Here is a 22,245-nt window from a genome sequence, read left to right as displayed (position 1 = left end):
TTAGGTTACTACTATAGTGTGTGAGAACTCCTGATTCTCAATTGCCTCAAAACGTGATATAATTTGGATGTTGGCCAACCCAAGTTAAAAAATGGCATTTGGGTGTAGTTTTGTTTTGTATCTTTCTTTTGAGTGAGGTTTAGCCTTTTTTGATCTGTTTAAACCGTTGTATAATTTTTCTATGAACTGGGATTTGCCCATTTGCCCTTTGTTGTCTTTTTTTTTTTTTTTAAAGTCTTTTGTTGGAACTCTTTATTTATTAGGTCAGACCTTTAATAGGTTTTGAGTTAAACAAAAACTGATGTTGGAGTAGAAGTTGCTTCATTTCTAATTGAACTCAAAACATTCCGGTAACCATTGGGAGTTGGAGGCCAGAGTTGTACATTGGATAGCCTGTGTATTTAAGTTCCTTTCCTAGTCCAGCAGAACCTTCGGGCCAACATTTTTGGAGGAGTTTATGGAGATGACATGATTAGCTAAATATATTTCAGATATTCTCTCTCAGAGGGATGGTAGATTGCTCAAGAAATAGCATATTAATTCATCTTCCACATTTTATTTTTTTCAGATAAGCCTGAGAAGCAATGTTTTTAAATCTCTCATATATATTAAAATGCTATTACATCAGCCTTATTCATTGTAAAATATAGGTGTTTCAGTTTCTTATTTATGAAAGAATGGATCTGATAATGGTGAGTCAGAGTAGCTTGAAGTTTAATAACTCATACTGCTTGGATGTGTGTTCATTTTAACTGAAACTCTTAATTTTCCGAGGCCTGAGTTTTCACTCCACCTGCGTTTGTGGGACTATTGGGCCTAAGCTCATTTCATGGCTGGGTCAGACATGATGGCATGTATGCTGATCATTTAAATTCCACTTCGAAAAAAAATTAAAAAAAAAAAATCCACTTGGTCAACTGACACATGAATAAGTAGTAACCAAAGTCAAATAAGTGAAATAACCAAAGAGAAATAACTAAATAACCTAAGTCAAATAAGTGAAGTCATTAGAATAGAATCCTTCCTTAGAAAGTCAGCAATAACCACAAAACAAAAACAAAAGCAGGCATTTCAATTCATGTTTATTTAATCAATATCAGCATTCTTTTGTAATCCAAATTTTCTTCCTGCATTTATGAATATATATAAACATTTTAGTACAACAGCAAATATATTTTTTGATTTAAAACTATCTGTCCTTTAGGGACACCTGGGTGGCTCAGTCAGTTAAGCCTCCACCTCTGGTTTTGGCTCAGGTCATGATCTCATCCTTAGGGAGAGTGAGCCCTGCATTGGGCTGTGAATGGATGCGGAGAGCCTGCTTGGGATTCTTTCTCTCTCGTCCTCTCTGCCTCACCCTGCTCAGGCTAACACTGTCTCAAAGTTAATAAATAAACATAAAAAAACCTCTATTTGTCCTTTTTTAAAAAAAATATATATTTTTTAAAGCTTATTTATTTTGAGAGAGAGACAGTGTGAGTGGAGGAGCGACAGAGAGAGAGAGAGAGAGAGAGAGAGAGAGAGAGAGAGAGAACCCTTCTGTCAGGGCTATCAGCACAGAGCCCGATGTCAGGCTTGAACCCACGAATTGTGAAACCATCATCTGAGCTGAAACTAAGAGTTGGACGCTTAACTGACTGAGCCACCCAGGCGACCAAAAGCTATTTGTCCTTTAAATGAAATGTTCTGTGATAAAAATTCACTGGACTCTTTTTTTTCTATCAAACTTTTATTTTATTTTATTTTATTTTATTTTATTTTATTTTATTTTATATTTTATTTTACTTCATTTTATTTTACTTCATTTCATTTTATTTTATTTTTTTATTTTTTATTCTCAAGTGAGATAACATGCAGTGTAGTCCTGGTTTTAGTAGAATGCAATGATTCATCATTTACGTATAACACCCAGTGCTCATCCCAACTAGTGCCCTCCTTAAAGCTCATCAGCCATTTTACCCACCCCCACCAATCCTCAGTTTGCTGTCTGTATTTAAGAGTCATGGTTTGCCTCCCTCTCTGTTTTTATCCTATTTTTCCTTCCCTTCCCCATGATCGTCTGTTAAGTTTCTCAAATTCCACATGTGAATGAGAACATATGATACCCGTCTTTCTCTGACTGACTTATTTCACTTAGCGTAATACCCTCCAGTTCCATCCACGTAGTTGCAGATGGCAAGATTTCATTCTTTTTGATTGCCGAGTAATACTCCATTGTATATATATACCATATCTTCTTTATCCATTCATCCATCGATGGACATTTGGGCTCTTTCCATACTTTGGCTATTGTTGATAGTGCTGCTATAAACATGGCGGTGTGTGCTTCCCTTCTAAATAGCACACCTGTATCCCTTGGATATATGCCTAGTAGTGCAATTGCCGGGTCGTAGGGTAGTTCTATTTTTAATTTTTTGAGGAACCTCCACACTGTTTTCCAGAGTTGCTGTACCAGTTTGTATTCCCACCAACACTGCAAGAGAGTTCCCGTTTCTTCACATCCTTGCCAACATCTGTTATTTCCTGAGTTGTTAATTTTAGCCACTCTGACTGGTGTGAGATGGTATCTCATTGTGGTTTTAATTTGTGTTTCCCTGATGATGAGCAATGTTGAACATCTTTTCATGTGTCTGTTAGCCATCTGGATGTCTTCTTTGGAAAAGTGTCTATTCATGTCTTCTGCCCATTTCTTCACTGGATTATTTGCTTTTTGGGTGTTGAGTTTGGTAAGTTCTTCATCGATTTTTGATACTAACTCAATGGACTCTTTTTAACCAAGAATTAAAAGAAGTTAAAATACTATATTGCAGTACTTCTCAGACCACCTCTGGTGTAAAGAACCAACTTAAAAAAATTTTCAATCCATTGTTGACTATTTGTTTTGTAAAGTGCAAAAGAACCAAAACCCCAAACCAAAGAACTAAACCCCAAACAAAATGGAAGTATGGAACTGTGAATGAAAGATAAAAATAAAAGCTCAATTTTTTATTATATTTAATAGATAAAATTGCTTCAAAAATATAAACAGAACAAGGAAATAGAAAAAAAATTACACAAGTTGTACACATTGTTTATTGAAAATGTGTATACAAACCAATTAAAATATTAATGAAATAATAATCTCTTACACACTGGTAGCAAACCCTGGTCTGCAGACCACACTTTGAGAAACACCAGTTTTTGGATTAGGCAGCTAAGTCACTTTTTATATTACTATTTATGTTTTATATTAGAAAAGAAAGACTTATGCCCCTCCCCATTTTAGAATAAAGTACAGATTTTTACCTGACAGTATGAATCTAGGTGTTTATGTCAGCCACCCGACTCTCAGATTTTCTTTAAATCTCTGTGTTGATTTTTAAATGATTCATTTTTCCCTAATCTGAGATATGTTCTGCCATACCATAATTACTGTTGTTAAGCCAAGATTGCTAGAAGCTTGTGAGCTTGTGAGAAAAATTAGGAACTTGGTGGTATAAGTTGTTTTTAGTTTGTGTCATTACATTTTATATGTCATCTATCGAGCACCTCAGAAACAAAGCTTTTCATGAAAATTAAGTATTTGCACGAGTGTTGTTATTTTCATTTCTTGGTCTGGTCTTACAATTTTGTTAGCATTTATGTTTTACAGTCAAGCTGTGGAGCATTGTACTGTTTGTCTTAAGTTCTTCACAGGCAAGTGCGAATCTGTTGCTTCATATCTTTAAGCAGCAATTTATAGATCTTAAATTTTCGCATCACACAAAAAACTAATTATGTCAGGTGATGGGCATGTTAACTGATATTATTGTGGTGATCATTTCACAGTGTGTGTGTGTCAAATCATTTTGTACGCAAATTTACATAATGTTGTATGTCAGTTATATCGCAATAAAGCTGGTGAAAAAAGTAAGCTGCGACCTGGGCTTTATATCAAGGCACCATCTTTGATTCTACAATGTCCCAGAGATTATTAGTATTTGGTTTGGAGGGAGTAGAAAGTAATATTTAAGTTATATTGAGGTTTTCTACAGTGTATATGCAGTGAAAGATAAAATATCTTTAGACTCAGTAGGAAGTCTTTTTTCAACAGTTCTTTTGTTTATATGACTTCAAGCAAGTACTGTCTGTGGACAGAGATTTAAATCTTACCTTTTCATATTCTTTGTATTATCCAGTTAAATGACTTTAAAATTAGGTTTTTGGAAAGTTATCTTTGCACATATTTGTATAAGTTATGTTTGTGTTAGAGAGGGAAATGTATACCATCTTTGGCTGTTTTTCTTTAGGGTAATTCTTCTCCTGCAATTACTTTTGGATGGAAGTATGCACTTTCCCCAATAGAAGATGGTAATCTCAGAGAATGACCATGGAGAAGGGGATGAGTTCTGGAGAAGGGCTGCCTTCCAGATCATCTCAGGTTTCGGCTGCTAAAATAACAGTCAAAGAGTTGGAAACAAAGCAATCCCATAAGGAGAAGCGAGGGGGCTTTGTGTTGGTACATGCAGGTAAGCTCTAAGTGGGTGAGTCGGAAGATGAAAATAATGTTGATTTTTTTTTTCTTGCCTTGAAGTACACTGAGAATTGAATTTCACATCTGGAGGAGGCAAACTGCCAGAGAGGAGTTGGAACCAAAGAGTGACTTCAATACAGGCCTCTCCTATTCCCTACTTGGAAGATCTTATACTGACAGCTCTTCTTATGTCTTCTTTACTTCTCTACCCTTTCACCCCTCTACTTACTTTCACCCCCATATGTAATAGGTATAATTAAGTAGTGTTAGAATCAGACAAAGTAATTTTTTTTAAGTTTATTTATTTTGAGAGAGACAGTGTGAGTGGGGCAGGTGCAGAGAGAGATGAAGAGAGAGAATCCTAAGCAGGCTCCACACTGCCAGTGCACAGCCCGATGTGGGGCTTGAACCCACGAAAGTGCAAGATCATGACCTGAGCTGAAACCAAGAGTCAGATGCTTAACCGACTGAGCCACTCAGGTGCCCCCAAAGTCATTTCTTAAACTCTAGTTTCTGTTTTTAAAAATAATGCTACTGAGAAATTTTACTGACCCCATATTGAGTTGTGGCCTTTTTAGAATAGAATTCTATGATCATGGAGTTAGTTTGCCTTAATACTAAAAATGAGGAAGAGAGATTAAGTAGCTCCAGCCTCACGGCTAGTTTGCGCTAGAGCCAGGTTGAGAAACCCTTATGTGGACCCTTAGTCCCAGTCTAGTGCTTTTGGTAATACATCAGCCCATAATCTCTACTTCAGAGGATCTGGGGGACAGACACAGTGAAGTTCAACTCCTGGGTCCCCACTCATTGAGGATTTTGGATTTCAGAGCAGTGCAGCTCTGCTCTCAGCAGGCTTTTTTTTTTTTTTTTTTTTTTCCTTTAGTCATTTTTATTTGCCTGCATTTATCTAAAATGCATGACTTCTGTGAAGGGAGAAGGAATGGCTGGATCTCCTTTTAACTTTCCTCAGACAGTCAAATAGGGTGGGATCAAGATTAACTTTGATATGGGGTGAGGAGTAGAATTGTTTTTTCTTGCCAAACTGGTGTCCTGCCTGGTCATTAAACTTTGGCTATATCTAGACTAGATAACTTGGGGAGTCTTACAGAATCTAATCCAGGAGAATCTAAGAAACCCAGGTTCAATTTGCTTTTCTTTCAAAAGATTTTTACAAAGAAATGAGGTAAATTTTAGAAATAACCCAGTTAGAAGTAGACTTGGGACCAGGAATGCCTGCCTTCAGACTCCTAGTCCGGGGCTCTTCCTACTATAATGTTGATGGTGCACCTTTTGTAGTACCCAGTGTTATTTTATTTAGAATGAGTATGTGACAAACATACAAGAAAGGTTTAAAATTTTTGACAAGCAACAACATAGAGCTTTTGATTAGTTGGAAAGCATTGCTTTTTATGACTGTCATGGTAATGTCCCTCTTCTTTTACTCACTGGATGGGAATGGCTCTTAGATATCTTAGATAAGTTGGTGTTGGGGCCAGCAGTAATAGGCGGAAATTATGTGGATTAGAGTGACTCTTTTTCTAAACCATTAGAAGGTCAGATAGACTGATCATGGAGAAATATATATTTTGCACATTTAAGGGACGAAATTTCAATTCCTTATCCATTGTAGAGATCTTAAAGCTTTTTTCCCCCCCACTAGAGGAGACTTGCCCAAATTTTAGTCATTTGAGTCTTAGGTTCTTGATTTTTCCTAGTCTGTATACTACCTATACTGTTTACCTAATATCAAAAGGCTGAACACTTTTTACCTTAAAACTTTAAAGTTGAAACTTATCTTTACTCAAATGAAATGTCAGTATCACTTGCATGAGGAGAAAATAACTTAAAAAAAATTTTTTTAAGGTTTATTTATTTTTGAGATAGAGACAGAGCATGAGCTGGGGAGGGGCAGAGAGAGAGGGAGACACAGAATCTGAAACAGGCTCCAGGCTCTGAGCTGTCAGCACAGAGCCTGACGCCGGGCTTGAGCTCACAGACCGCGAGATCATGACCTGAGCCAAAGTTGGACGCTCAACCAACTGAGCCACCCAGGTGCCGCAAAAATAACTTTAAATACAGTGTAATTTACAGTGTAAATAACCAAACCAGTGTAATTAAATTTTAGCTAAATCCTGTTGCATGTCTGTGGCTTAGATCCTGAGCCTACCTTTCCTTTGTTAAATAGAGAAATTAGCAAATGTTAACCAGATATTAAAGATGTATTGTGGCCATGCTGAGACTTTTCCCTTATTCAAAGGGGAGTTGTATGTTAATCCTATTAAAACTGTCATCCAGGGGCGCCTGGGTGGCGCAGTCGGTTAAGCGTCCGACTTCAGCCAGGTCACGATCTCGCGGTCCGTGAGTTCGAGCCCCGCGTCAGGCTCTGGGCTGATGGCTCAGAGCCTGGAGCCTGTTTCCCATTCTGTGTCTCCCTCTCTCTCTGCTCCTCCCCCGTTCATGCTCTGTCTCTCTCTGTCCCAAAAATAAATAAACGTTGAAAAAAAAACAAAAAAAAAATTAAAAAAAAAAACAAAAAAAAAACCTGTCATCCATACACTAAAGTTATTTATTTAGCAATAGTGTCCCATGATTTGGGAAATACTGCTGAAAGATTGAGGCCCCTAGATCTAAGGCGACAGACCTGTTAGAGAAGCATGAAAAGAGGCCTGTTAAATATTGGCATAGGCTGCATGAAGTTGCGCAGTTCTCTTGAGAAATAGGATTAGAATTTGGGTGTATGGATTCCTGTTGGTTTTGCATCTTTTCTGCTCTCCTGGGTCTCTGATTGATAGCTTCATGGGCTAGTTTTTTCTCTGACTTGAGGAAATGTGGGTTAGGTTTGTGTTAGAGTCTGTAGGCCTACATGAATAGCCCTGAGGCTTAGAAATGCAGTTCTTAACCTTCTTTATGTTGGACCCCTGTAGGGCCTTGGTTCAGGGGAGTTGGGGGAAGTGATTCAGAGTTCTCTGTTAAAGAACTTTGTTTAGAAGCCTAATCATCAAGAGAGTCTCAGGGCCCTTGTCTTGGTTTCTTTCTTTCTTTTTTTTTTTTTTTCAACGTTTATTTATTTTTGGGACAGAGAGAGACAGAGCATGAACGGGTGAGGGGCAGAGAGAGAGAGACACAGAATCGGAAACAGGCTCCAGGCTCTGAGCCATCAGCCCAGAGCCCGACGCGGGGCTCGAACTCACGGACCGCGAGATCGTGACCTGGCTGAAGTCGGACGCTTAACCGACTGCGCCACCCAGGCGCCCCTCTTTCTTATTTATATTATTCTCAAATCCCTAACTAAGCAAGTATTCACCCTCTTAGGGCAACAGATTTCAGAGCCATTCTCTTGAGTAGGTTGCTGGGTGTTTAAGAGACAGGGACACCAGGATTTCTTATAGACATACATGAATGTGCTGTCACTGAGGTTTCAGAGACACCCTGAGCTACAGTCCAGCAGTGAGAGGGTGTAAAAAGTTTGGATAGCAGTGATGGTATTTTGGTGGTTGTGGGAAATAACTTCAAATGTTATGTAGAAACTACCTAGTTTTCTGGTTATTTTTAAGGATTCAGGATTCTGAGCAGTTATTTGCCAAATGGCAGGGGCTTTCTAAAGGTCAACAGAAAGGAAAGTGAAGGGACTCTGTCCCTGACACCTCCTGGGTTATCAACTCCAGACCAAAAAAAAAAAAAAAACCTGACTTTGGAGAGAGGTTTTTGAAAGGAGATGATCTTGGTGGAGTCCCTTTGGGGATATGAGCTATTTTTAGTGCCTCTGTCAGGAAAATAGCCTTTGAAAAAGAAGGTAAGGCATGGCATTAAAAAGGGTATGGTAGAGAAGGAGGCGATTAGATTTTGAAAACTCCATACATGTAGAATAATACTTTTATTGTCACCAAGGGAGTATTAGTTTGTATGAACTATTTATATGATATAAGCAAAATCTCTGATATTTTAATGATGACTAGCAATCGGTTGTTTTTTTCCACTACAGGTGCGGGTTATCATTCTGAGTCCAAAGCCAAGGAATATAAACATGTATGCAAACGAGCTTGTCAGAAGGTATGAACAGAGTGTGTATGATGGAAACATTTCAGTTTTGACCAGCAAGCAGCTTTACCTTGAAATTCAAAATTTTAAGGTTTGACTTAGAAGAGAGTCTTTAGTTTGGGCCATGAAATTATTTTGCTCATATTTGCAGGGTCTTTTGTTTTGTTTTGTTTGTGTTTTTTATTCTCCAAATGATGCTTAGATCTTTCCCTCCCTTTCCCAGATTAAAGTCTGTATTTTTGGAAATGTGGGCGCATAATCATATATCTTTTAATCTTTGCAAAGGCATTGAGCTCCATTGAAGGAGTAGGGAAAACATTTCAAAGGCAGCCAGTGTATCTTTCAATGAAGAGAAGAAAATAAGTAATAAAAAATTAAAATGGGTACTTTCTTAGGGAGATTATCCTGTACTTTTTCCTTCTGTTTTTCATTATGTAGTTTGTATCATAGCAAATTCATTGTCATTCCTGAGTTTAGCTTTGCCCTTGTTCTCGGTTGTGCTTTTTTTCCTCTTTGGTTTTTGAGGTTTTGCTAAATTGTTGAATACTTAATTTGGATGCAGGAATGAACTCAGAAGTAATATTGTTTGTTTTTATTTTGATCTTGACTGTATACTCTTACTGGCAAAGCATCCATTACTTTTTATGCAAATACAATGTTAATGGATATTATATATCGAGTAAATTTGGATCTCTCCCTGCTCTTTTCGTTTATATTTAAATACCATTGAAAAGAAAGATTATGAGTCATTAATGAAATCGCATAAGTAAGAAAATTTTGTTATAGGGATTTTATCGTTTTTTAAATTTATAATGAAGCTAGAAGTTCTCTAAACTATTTCATATTTTTTCTTATTTTTTAATTTTGAAAGTTTTTATTGTCTGAAATGTTTTATATCACTATAGTCCTAGAATCCTAGTACATTTTGTATGTATAATCAGCCTTCTCAATCTATACAATGAATGAACTTATTAAAAGCTTAATGAGGAATACAGCTCTTAATTTTTGAGCATTCTCTTTTGTTGACTAAATTGGAACTTTAATTGTTCATTTAGAAATCAGTTTTCCTTCTCTCTCTCCCCTTTATACTTAAAAAATAAGGTGATTTTATAGACTGTTACTCTGTATAATTCATATTACAAAAGAACATTATTTGTTTATCTCAATATTTTGTACAGTGGTCTGCCCTTATCTATGGGGGATATGTTCCAAGACCCCCAGTGGATGCCTGGAACTGCAGATAGTACCAAACCCTATATGTACTTGTTTTTCCCTATATATACATACGTATGAGAAAGTTTACTTTACAAATTAGGCACAATAAGAGATTAACAACAATAATAATAAAATAGAACAGTTATACTGTGTGTATATAAAAGTTATGTGAATGTGGTCTTTCTCTGTCAAAATATCATATTGTACTGTACTTACTCCTTGTTGTAATGATGTGAGATGATAAAATGCCTACATGATGGGATGAAGTGAGGTGTATAATGTAAGCATGATGATGTAAGCGCTAGGCTACTGTTAACCTTTTGATGATATGTTAGAAGGAGGATTATCTTCTAGACTGCATTTGACTGGGGGTAACTGAAATTGAGGATAAGGGGGAACTACTATAGTACCAAAAATGCTTTTGTCACATATATATGTCCATCTAAATGTTTGTGTGACTGAGAGTCACTGCTTTTTAGTTAGGGATGTGGAGAGGAAGACAGTGGGAAAAGATGTTACTAGCTAAGTCTGAGATTCAATTATGAATATGAAATATAAATTATCAGGGTATTTATGTATTTATTTTTGTCTTTCTCCAAATTTTTATGTAAATTCCAGTTAGTTAGCATACAGTGTAATATCAGTTTCAGGTGTAGAATTTAGTTATTCATCACTTACACAGAACACCCGGTGCTCCCAAGAAGCATAAAATACCTAGGAATAAATCTAACCAAAGATGTAAAGGATCTGTATGCTGAAAACTATAGAAAGCTTATGAAGGAAATTGAAGAAGATTTAAAGAAATGGAAAGACATTCCCTGCTCATGGATTGGAAAAATAAATATTGTCAACATGTCAATACTACCCAAAGCTATCTACACATTCAATGCAATCCCAATCAAAATTGCACCAGCATTCTTCTCGAAACTAGAACAAGCAATCCTAAAATTCATATGGAACCACAAAAGGCCCCGAATAGCCAAAGGAATTTTGAAGAAGAAGACCAAAGCAGGAGGCATCACAATCCCAGACTTCAGCCTCTACTACAAAGCTGTCATCATCAAGACAGCATGGTATTGGCACCAAAACAGACACATAGACCAATGGAATAGAATAGAAACCCCAGAACTAGACCCACAAACGTATGGCCAACTCATCTTTGACAAAGCAGGAAAGAACATCCAATGGAAAAAAGACAGCCTCTTTAACAAATGGTGCTGGGAGAACTGGACAGCAACATGCAGAAGGTTGAAACTAGACCACTTTCTCACACCATTCACAAAAATAAACTCAAAATGGATAAAGGACCTAAATGTGAGACAGGAAACCATCAAAACCTTAGAGGAGAAAGCAGGAAAAGACCTCTCTGACCTCAGCCGTAGCAATCTCTTACTCGACACATCCCCAAAGGCAAGGGAATTAAAAGCAAAAGTGAATTACTGGGACCTTATGAAGATAAAAAGCTTCTGCACAGCAAAGGAAACAACCAACAACACTAAAAGGCAACCAACGGAATGGGAAAAGATATTCGCAAATGACCTATCGGACAAAGGGCTAGTATCCAAAATCTATGAAGAGCTCACCAAACTCCACACCCAAAAAACAAATAACCCAGTGAAGAAATGGGCAGAAAACATGAATAGACACTTCTCTAAAGAAGACATCCGGATGGCCAACAGGCACATGAAAAGATGTTCAGCGTCGCTCCTTATCAGGGAAATACAAATCAAAACCACACTCAGGTATCACCTCACGCCAGTCAGAGTGGCCAAAATGAACAAATCAGGAGACTATAGATGCTGGAGAGGATGTGGAGAAACGGGAACCCTCTTGCACTGTTGGTGGGAATGCAAATTGGTGCAGCCGCTCTGGAAAGCAGTGTGGAGGTTCCTCAGAAAATTAAAAATAGACCTACCCTATGACCCAGCAATAGCACTGCTAGGAATTTATCCAAGGGATACAGGAGCACTGATGCATAGGGCCACTTGTACCCCAATGTTCATAGCAGCACTCTCAACAATAGCCAAATTATGGAAAGAGCCTAAATGTCCATCAACTGATGAATGGATAAAGAAATTGTGGTTTATATACACAATGGAATATTACGTGGCAATGAGAAAAAATGAAATATGGCCTTTTGTAGCAACGTGGATGGAACTGGAGAGTGTGATGCTAAGTGAAATAAGCCATACAGAGAAAGACAGATACCATATGGTTTCACTCTTATGTGGATCTTGAGAAACTTAACAGGAACCCATGGGGGAGGGGAAGGAAAAAAAAAAAAAAAAGAGGTTAGAATGGGAGAGAGCCAAAGCACAAGAGACTGTTAAAAACTGAGAACAAACTGAGGGTTGATGGGGGGTGGGAGGGAGGAGAGGGTGGGTGATGGGTATTGAGGAGGGCACCTTTTGGGATGAGCACTGGGTGTTGTATGGAAACCAATTTGTCAATAAATTTCAGGAAAAAAAAAAAACCACACACAAAAAAACACCCGGTGCTCATCACAAGTGCCCTCCTTTGAATTATCAGGATATTTAAACGAAACTGAATTTGATAATATCTATGGCTATTTTGAATTGCCCTGTGATGATTGAAGCCCTTCCACTTATTAAATTGCCTGCACTTTTCATTTAGTGGCTAGATTGTATTCATTGTCTTAATTTGAATTATCAGTGAGCTATATCATAAATTATACTAAATATAAACACTTGCTTGTTTTAAATCTAAGTGGTTTATGTCTTGGGGTACGGAATGGGACTAGTGATCAATTTTTATTAACTTTAAATGTCTCCTATACTTCTTTATGGCCTTGGAAAGTTTCTGGGCCTATTTGGGAAGTTGTGGTTTTACAATGAATAATCTCTCCCCTTGGTTTCATAGGCAATTGAAAAGCTACAGGCTGGTGCTCTTGCTACAGATGCAGTGACCGCAGCTCTGGTGGAACTCGAGGTATTTCTTTTCTCTATGTTTTATTGAAAATATTTATGAGTTTATGTTCATTATTCTTAAATGACATAAAAGTATTGAGTTAGTTAACCATCAATTATATGACCAGTGTTTCCCAACTGTATTAACAAAGTTATGAAGAGCCCTGTGATATTGCTAGGTTATTTTCTTTGGGGATTTCTCTTAGTAACATAAAAGTTGGTTAAATCAACCCTGCCTCCCCCCTCCCCGCCCCGCACCTTTCTGTGAGATTCATGAATGCTAAAGTTACTGATGTTTGGGTACTTAAATTTTCTTAATATGTTCAGTAGGAAAATTCCTGAAGTTAACTCCTCTTCCCCAAAAGTAATATATTAGAGAAGAAAAAATGTCAGCTGTCTAGAAGTATCTAAAGTGGAAGGGAAGTTTCCTCATAAGCCTGACAGATCTATATCCTGAAGCTATGCTCTGTGAAGTGTGACTTGTACAGTGTGATTGTTAAGTTGGTCTCTGGTTAACTGAAGACATTGAGGAATTCAGTGGGGAGGCTCTCAAGTTTGCTATAATTTGTTGCAATCTATGAGTGTTTCCTTGTTCTTATAATCTGGAACTTTGAGGATGAATTTGTCCTGGAGATATTGAGGCCTTCAGAAGACTGACTTTTGTTGATCAAACTTTTAGAAGATAGATTTGTATCAGTCTATTTAGAGGATTATAGTGAGTCAATAGTTTTCTGGTTGAGAACACTACTTGGGAAATCAAATAAGATATGAAGATAAAACAGTGATGAGTTTGAGGTAGGAGGTGAATGGAGTAGGTCTTCCCAAGTTGACTGGATTGTGGCTCTTTTGTTTACACCCTCATTTCAGAGCACCTACCCAGTCATGCCAGGCCTTGCTTTTCCCTATGAAAATTGTCCAGGAGTTTATCAGAAGTCTTAGCCCTGTTTTCTGTTTATTCCCCTGCTTAGTTGTAGAGCTACACTTTTGATCACTCTTTGTAGATTTTAATCTATCCTATTAATGCCTTCAGATTGGCCCAAGTGTATTCAGAGAAGGTGAACATCTATGATGGGTACAAGTTCTATTGTAGTGTGGTCCCTGAGAGAGACATCTAACTTGGGGTATGTTGTTCCCTCCTCTTGTGACTGATGCATCTTATACCAGATCTACCAGTCATTAGCCCTGGGCACCTCACAGATTCTCCTTGACTCAGTTTCTCATTTATAATATGGGGGTAATTTCTGTTTCATAGAGTTCTGAAGATTAACCGAATTAACGTGTGACAACCACTTAGGTCATTGTATGGCACATAGTAAGCACCCCTTAAAAGTTAGTAATTATTGCTATTATGAAGTGCTTTGGAAATGATATATATGAGGTGAATATTTATGGTAACTGTCAATGACACATATTTACAATGTCAAGAAAAGGTTAATTATCATGGAGGAAAGGAGAAAAGTGCTTCAAGAAAGAAGATTGATATACTAACTACCAGATCTTACCTTTACTCAAAACACACACACACAAGGAAAGCATCATCTATCTTAATTCAATTGTTAATTGCAAATTACCGTCCTTTGTGCATAAGACAATGTCCTGAGATAATCTGTGCATGGAGTCAGTGTGGGTCCAGGGAAAGAAAAAGAAGGCTAATGAGTAGCTGGGGGATATACTGTAATGGCAACTATAAATACAAAATTGAGCAAAATTAAGTTTTTCTTTTCTCTTCATCTTAAAATAACTTTAATTTTCTCAAGTTATACTTATATCATGTTGAATATTTTATTACATTTTTCTCCAGTGATGAATCAGTCATACTTTAAGAGTTTACTTATTTATGCTTAAAAGTGATTTTGAAGATACATTCTGAAATAGTAAGTAGCTCATGAGTAAGTGAGCTTTATAGTTTTAAATGATGACCTCTGTTTTTTAAGAGTGTGGATAAGAAGTTCTTTTTTAAACAAACTTGTTCTATTTTTGACTGGACTATGTTATATGGATGAATACTGACCTGAGTGAGTGTAGTGTACTCCTCCCCCTAACCCCCATTGTTAAATCTGGAGAAGAATTTCAATTAATTATCTTTAAAAAATCATTTTTATGTGGAGTCTTTGAAATATGTTAATAGTTTAAAGGCTAAGGCTAGCTGGAAGAATTTTCTTAAATCTTAAGAATTATATTGGAAGTTGTGCTTATACTGCCCCCTGCAGTTTCAGCCACTTTGATTCACCACCTTTAAACAAGGTGAGGTTTTCAAGTAGAGTTCAGTTGAAGGAGTATTATAATAGTTTGGGTCAATGGAAAGCTACAAGAAAATCAGATTCTAATATTTTCTATACTTAGAAAGATATACATAGCAATTTTGAGTCCTTTCAGCTTACTGAAAAGTCCCAGAGAATCTGATTTATAATGTGTTATGTTTACTTTGAGAGTAACTGCTTATCTTTAATTTAATCAATCTATTTGGTAAAACTAAGTCTTGTCCTGATTACCAAAGCCATACCTTTGCTTTTTGACTTTGGGATGTACTTTTTGAGTAAAAAAAGGGCCCCCTCTTAAAAACCTGTCTGTTACTTTACTACTTAGGCAGATACTGAAATCGGTTTGAATTCCTTGAACACTGTGGACTGAAATGACTGAAGTAGTTTCATGGTCCTTACTGGCTAGAAGGGATATCTGGCCTTGTATTTAAAAAAAAAAAAAAATATGAGAATTGTAGTTACCCAAATAGTCAAAAGTATAATGATCTCAACTCCATGCCATAGGGGAGGAAGAGACAAGATAAAAGAAGTTTATACCTAGAGACACATACACACTTAATGCAGGCCACCCAGACTCATCATTTTGAGCTTTTTTTGGAAACTGGTTACCTTGTGTAGTTTCATTTTCCTCATCTACCACTACAGACAAGTGGAGTCATCCTAAGACAACCACTTCTGGACACTAGAGGGGTGTTCCCATCATTTAAATAAGGGAGGAGGTGAGTGCATAAGTTTCTGCCTTTAACTGACCAGCTTCTCTCTTCAGGGTTTTGGGAGGGAAGGTGGCCAGTCCCGTTTGAGAGGTGTTCTGCAGTTTGGGAATGAAAATGATATGATACCAAAGTGTATTTTGTTTATCTTCAAAATGTGAGGGAGGAAATGGAAATGTCAGTTTATAGATCATATTTTAATTTATTGTTAAATTTATTTGGTTCTATTGTTTCATTTAGCTATTTATAGCTTTTTGAGATTATCTTTATAACTGATGGGAAAGTGACTTCTATTTATTGGATAGTACATTTCTGATGTCACTCATAGTAGAGAAGACAGGTATCATGAAGCATCTTGATCTTCCTATCTGGGGCTATGCATCTGGAAGACAGTTGTTTTTATGGCCGCTTCAGGAATAGTTTTAGTTCAGGTAGTGGCAGTGGATTGTAAATTCTAGACCGTAATTGGCACATTTCACATGGTATAGCTTCTAATGCGAATTTCTTCTTTGAGGAAATTGGCTTTAGATCTGGATGAGTCATGATGCAGCTGCTAAAGTAGAAAGTGTATCATGGATTCTGATGGAAAACACACTACTCATAAAATACTTGCTGAAACTCTCTTTGCACATTGATGTTTTTCTATAAAAGTATTAAGACCCAGCTTTAAAATTTCTAATAAGGAATTATAGGTGATATGGGAATGACAGACTTTGGAGAGGTTATTGATGAATCTGGCTGAGAGTTTGAATATCTTGGTGTAGACTTTGAGAGATTTTGGCCAATTCATTTTGAAAACTGGTTATTTTAGTAGGTAGAATATTGTGCATTAAACATAGTGGTAGATATAGCTTTCACATTTCATATAGTGAAAGGCAACTTGCACAGGCTCCTTTGTTGAAAATGTTTTGTTGAGTTTATGTTATTCTAAGTGGACCCTGCAGTTCTTTCATTGACTTGATTTGATTCATCCTTTAAGGCTCCCTGTGGTCAGAGGAGATGGTAGTTCATGGTTGAAGCTAGTTTATTGTTCAAATGTTTTAGCATTTAAAGAGCACATTATATTGGGCACATATTTTCATATCTGTCTGCCTCAAACAGTCTATTGTCTTTGGTCTCTATATAATCCAATATAATGCTTGCTTATAAACTCTAGGAAAGTTCTTTAAGAAGTAACTTCTTATCCAGATGGCTGATAGTTTGGGGTGTGAGAGAGAAAAAAGTATTTACATTATTATATACTTATATTATTACATATAATATTGTTACACATTTATCTGTCTCTACATCCTCTTATACCCAGAGCCAGCTCTGCATGCATTTCTTTAAAGCAGGGATCTCCAGAAGGTCATCATTGTGTACTAGTCTGTTGTTGGTACCCTGGTCCAGGCCTCTGGGCAGCTGCAGGATTAAGCCACACCCCCTTCTCTTGGGCTGGAATTGTCTATATGCCACTGGGAGAGAGAGCACCTAAGGCTTGCCTGTCCTTGAAATGCTTAGTGGTCATGGAGATGGTATGGATTGCTCATGGCATATGGGTATATCTAAGATGGAAGGAAACATATGGGAAGGGCTGATATACCTCACTTTCTCTCAACAAACCTGTTTGCAAGTTTGCTTGTGGTGTTTTTGTGAGTAGACACTTAACCACATCTTGCCCCCTACCCAACTTCAGTGTTTGTTTTTTGTTGTTGTTGTTGCAAATAAATAGGGGTTTGCTTTATAGGCATTTCTGTTTATTTGGGAGGTTAGAAAAATATGCAAATAAATAAGCATCTCCAATTTTCTGAACATTTTCTGTTTTGCAGAAATCATCTTTTCATAAGCAGAGGGTAGCTGAGTATTTCAGTGGTTCCTTGCTTCCTCCGCCCCTCCTCTCCCCCAAGGGGCTGCGCTGAACACATTGGAAAGACAGTTTGATACATTTAGCTCACAGATACACAAGTGTCCATTAACCATAATGTGACTGATGAGTCCAATTTTAGACCTAACACTCTTGAAAGTCTCATTTTTCTCTTCAATTGAAAATATCTTTTATTCTCTATAATATGGGGAGGATCTGTGTTTATATATTTGAAGCAAGGAGTTTTTTTTCATTTTTAAAGTGTTTATTTTTGAGGTTGGGGGGGGGGTGGAGAGGCAGAGAGAGAGGAAGAAAGAGAATCCCAAGCAAACTCTGCGTTGTCAGCCCAGAGCCTGATGCGGGACTTGCACCCAGGAAACCACGACCTGAGCAGAAATCAAGAGTCAGATGCTTAACCGACTGAGCCGCCTAGGCACCCCTTGAAGCAGAGTTTTACTTCTTTTCCTTTGTAGTACTTAACCCGTTTTCATTGCATAAAATTTGAGTTTTGACTTTAGATGCTCTTTTTCCTTTTTTTTTTTTCCAACTTAGTATCATTGATTATTTCAGTCAACTACCCCATTTGCCTTTCTGTTTAGCATTATTTCCAGTGGTGCTTCAGTATTTCTGTGTATTCCAGCTGTTTATAGAGTCTTTATGTTTCTCTGCATTTTTTTTTTGTTTTATTTTTTGAGGTGTACATACACAGTTACACTTCATGGAGTTGCATCCAGCCAAGTGTCCATGTTCTTCTTGTGAAGAGGCAGAGAAAATCACCTCTCCCAAGAATTTCCACCTTCTGACCAAGGGAAATGTGTCCTGAGGAGCTGTACGCAGATGGGAGGCAACTTGTTTGCTTGTTCTGCTGCTAGAGCATTGATTTAATTAGAAGACAGGCTGTGGGTGGCCATGTGCAGACAAAGAAGCACCAGACAGAGCCCAGTTAGCCTGGGACAGTAAAAGTAAGTTACGCTCTTTTTAAAACACTTTTGAGTACTGATGCTGATTCTTGCCTTTAATACTAAGGGGCAACTTGTAACTTACTGTTTGTGTTTACACAATAGGTACATCTATCTGTTCTTTTTGTAAGACCCTAGAAATTAAATGTGCTCTCTAGCACAAAGTACCTGCTTAATGGACAAGCAGTGATTTTTTTCCTTTAAATTTTTTTAGAACAATAAGAAGACTGAGTCACTTATTACATTCTAAATTAATTTTGCACTGCATCAAAACCATGTATTAGTTTTTGATGAAGTCAGAACACTGAAGTACAGAGCTTGTTATGTTTTACTTTGTACTGATGGGAACATGAAACATTTTTCACTTTTTTTCTAGCCATTTCTTGATGAGTTGTGTGGACCTTATCAGATGTATTCATATTGGCTAAATCTAGTAGAAGATACGGTCCAAGACCAGACTTAGCAGTTCCCGAGGAGCATGTAGCTGTATAAATGAACCTTCATTTTGCTCTTGGAATTGTTCTTCTCCGAACATACTACACTACTTTTATATATTAAAGCCACATTTGGTGGAATGGTGGAATTGGTGGTAATCTGTATTTTGGCCGTGTGAAAGCAATTTAGACTTATGAATTGAGTGTAAAATATCTTCTTGTCCTGTATTAATAGAGTTATCAGATTCATTGGCCCTTAGATTTATAGTATAGTGATTATTGAATCATTTTGTGTGTGTGTGTGTGTGTGTGTGTGTGTGTGTGTGCATGTGCTTGTGCATTTGGGGCATCAGTTTTATAATTGAATATCTACTGTATTTTTTTGTTTTATTTAAAAAATTTTTTTATTTTTTTGTAATTTCTGGGCTAAGAAGCTTTTTCTGTGTTCAGCAAAATCATGGGCTGATATCATGCAGGTCAATCTGTAAGACTGCCCTTTGATTTTAAATTTTTGCCCATTTTCTCAGACCTGGCTTTTATTTAGAATCTGGAAAGGAATGAGGAAGAAACTTAAGTTACATGATTTTTAGGAATCCAATCAAGATAACATCCTAACTCCTGCTCCAAAGTAGAACAAAATATTGCTTCAATTCTCTTTGATTCATTTTCTGTCTGTCTAGTTTTTATGTGTATAGTAGGCTTTACCTAAATGCTAGAATGATGCAGGATTGCATCTCACTCTAGCAGAGCAAACAGCTTAAAATTGAATTCTAGGCATTCCAGTTGATGAAAGTTCTTTGGTCATTACCACTGCCAGGGAGTTTTTACTGGTAGTCATTCTCACTCAGGGTCTAACCTCCTTCATGGTACACACATTTCCTGGCAGTTCATGACATGCTTATACTATAACATAGGACATCAACGCTGTTAACACTTGTTAGGCTTCTTAGAAGATTCAGGGTGAGGCATTTATTTATGTTTTCTTCTCTTGGAGTACATGCAGATGTTAACATTTTCTAGTGTCCTGGAAGTCTTTGTAATAAAAAGAAGCATTATAAGTTACTACTTATTAAGTTAGTAATACTTCTTTCTCCCTTCCAATTCTTACCATGTCCTCACCTCGCATTTGATAGAAGGATGGTTTAAGTTACTGTAATTCCATGGTCTGTTAGATTCTTTTTGAGTGATACTTCCATATTATTGTCAACATGGTTAAAAGGTATAATTATTTATAACCTTTTGAAAGGAAGTGTATGTGGATGCCAAATTTAGCTCTACTAGAGAAATAGCTACATTTGTCTTTTCTATTGTACCTCTTGTGGAAAGGACAATTTCAGGTACTGTGTGTGCTAACCTCTTCCTGGACATCGTAAAGAATCCAACTAAAACAAAGTTTAAAACTATTTCAGATGTGCAAGTATATTGGAGCCAATATTTTATTTTAGAGATCTGTGTTGTGTTTGACAAGTAACTCTTTGTACTGCAATTCTGTGGCCTTCAATTAAAAAAAAAAACATGAAAGTAAATTGCTGTGATGTCCTTTTTCTACTTAATTAATTATGATATATGTTTATTTGCAAATTAGTCAGATTAATAATAGAAAGGAGATTCATAAATATCTGCAGTGCTTTTTATTAAAACGTTTTTTGTAATAAATTAGGGAAAAATATGGTCCTATTTTTTGACAGAATACTGTATGCCAGATCAACAAATGCTCTAATGAACAAGTATCAAACATTTGTTGCATTTATTCTGACATTTCCAGAAGAGTTTGGATATTTCAAGAAGATCATAAGAAGTCTTAGTACCTAATACATATGCTGTTGTGTGTGAAGGTTTTTTTTCTCCCAACATAAAATATGTTGTCTTTTGTGTTATTGAATAGTTAAAAAAATGAACTGTCACAGATGCTAAAACTGGGTATTCAACATACTATATTTGACTCAAATGTTCACAGAGTGTGATGCAAACAAATGTTCTCTCAACTTACATCCAGGATAGCTAAAATATTACTTTAACACATGTTAAAAGTAGAGCACTGTAACTATTTGGCTAGATATAATTCCGGGCTGTCTAAGTTGAGTAATTTCCTCAGGCATTCCAACTTTGATCAACCACAGCAAGAACTTTTAGCATGTCTGTAAAGCAGCCAGTGCATCTGTAAATATGTCCTGAGGTAGAGAGAAAAGAGAATGCCAAAAAAAGAAAGAATACTTTCTGTCATTAAGGAGCAGTTACAGAATGAAAATGGAAAGTTTTTTGTTTCCCTAGGAACTCTTTTTAGATCATTGAGCCTCTGATGTCTAAGTATGCCCTGTGGTTCTGTATTAATGAATGAAAGATACCTCATTTGGGCCTAGTAAAAATGTTTTTGGCTAACTCTGCTGCTGAAACTTATTGGTTAGAGTCCATTAATTCTTAAACTTTCCAGCCTTTCTTAATGTAATGTTAAGTGGCTAAAAATCTAACATAAACAATAGTATATATCAGTCAAGTGGGTCTTGCTTGTTTTTAATTGGCTAGTATTTGAGTGAAATATGATCCTATTTTAGAGAATAGTTCTAAGTTCGTTTTCAACACATGGATGAAAGAAAAAAAAGGTTTTCTGGGTTTTGTTTTCAGTGACCTGAAAATGAATTTGCAAATATCTACTGGTTTCTATACAGAAGCATTAACTAAGAATATTTATAATGGTAAATTGCCCTGTGCTATGTTGGGAGCTGCATGTTTCTCATATTTTTAGACACAACATGCTCCTATCACATTGATATCACTTGGCCTGAAGGTCTTTCAAGGAGTTAACAACTACTCGCAAAGTGGATATTAAATGGAATGTTCTGTCTAGCTTCTTTCCAACCATGTTGTCTACAGTCTCATGGTAACAAATACTTGGACCTTTTAATTAGCTCCAGTTGTGAAAATTCTCCTTTTTAGGTCAATATTGTATCAGACATTACGACAAATCCATAATCTTGTAATTTCCTTGTGGCAGATCTCTATTGTCCACATTCTTCAGTCAGTCAGTCAAAACAAGGTTAACCCAGTTAAATAAAATTTACTAGTAGTAGGGGCACCTAGGTGGCTCAGTCGGTTAAACATCCGACTTTGGTTCAGGTCATGATCTTGAGGCTCATGGGTTCGAGCCCCACATCGGGCTCTGTGCTGACAGCTCAGAGCGGGGATCCTGCTTCGGATTCTGTGTGTCCCTCTGTCTCTGCCCCTCCCCTGCTGGTGTTCTGTTTCTCTGTCTCTGTCTCTCTCTCTCTCAAAAATAAAACATTAAAGATTAAAAAAATTACTAGTACTAAAAAAAAGTTTTATCGTAGTTTTACCATCTTTTCATGGTGCCCCCCCACCCCCAAACTG

At 36.9% G+C, this 22,245-nt stretch overlaps 1 protein-coding gene across 3 annotated transcripts in view; it reads left to right on the top strand.

The window, feature by feature from the left end:
* TASP1 (taspase 1) overlaps window positions 1-22,245 on the top strand; it is a 274,936-nt gene that overhangs the window by 5,704 nt on the left and 246,987 nt on the right. For 2 of the 3 annotated variants that reach the window (XR_006300864.1, XM_043602901.1), the window contains exons 2-4: window positions 4,269-4,487; window positions 8,475-8,542; window positions 12,626-12,694. Coding sequence is in view for 1 of the 3 variants with exons in the window: in XM_043602901.1 (XP_043458836.1) it covers window positions 4,343-4,487; window positions 8,475-8,542; window positions 12,626-12,694 (282 nt within the window). In the remaining 2 variants the exon portion in view is untranslated. Of the gene's footprint in view, window positions 1-4,268; window positions 4,488-8,474; window positions 8,543-12,625; window positions 12,695-18,181; window positions 18,449-22,245 lie in introns of those variants that run through there. The other variant, XM_043602902.1, reaches the window with a different exon arrangement.

The sequence above is a fragment of the Prionailurus bengalensis genome, chromosome A3 (assembly GCF_016509475.1).
Source record: "Prionailurus bengalensis isolate Pbe53 chromosome A3, Fcat_Pben_1.1_paternal_pri, whole genome shotgun sequence".
In the NCBI taxonomy this organism is placed as follows: domain Eukaryota; kingdom Metazoa; phylum Chordata; class Mammalia; order Carnivora; family Felidae; genus Prionailurus; species Prionailurus bengalensis.
Note: the sequence above shows the minus strand (reverse complement) of the source record. Positions and strands in the feature narration are given on the sequence as shown.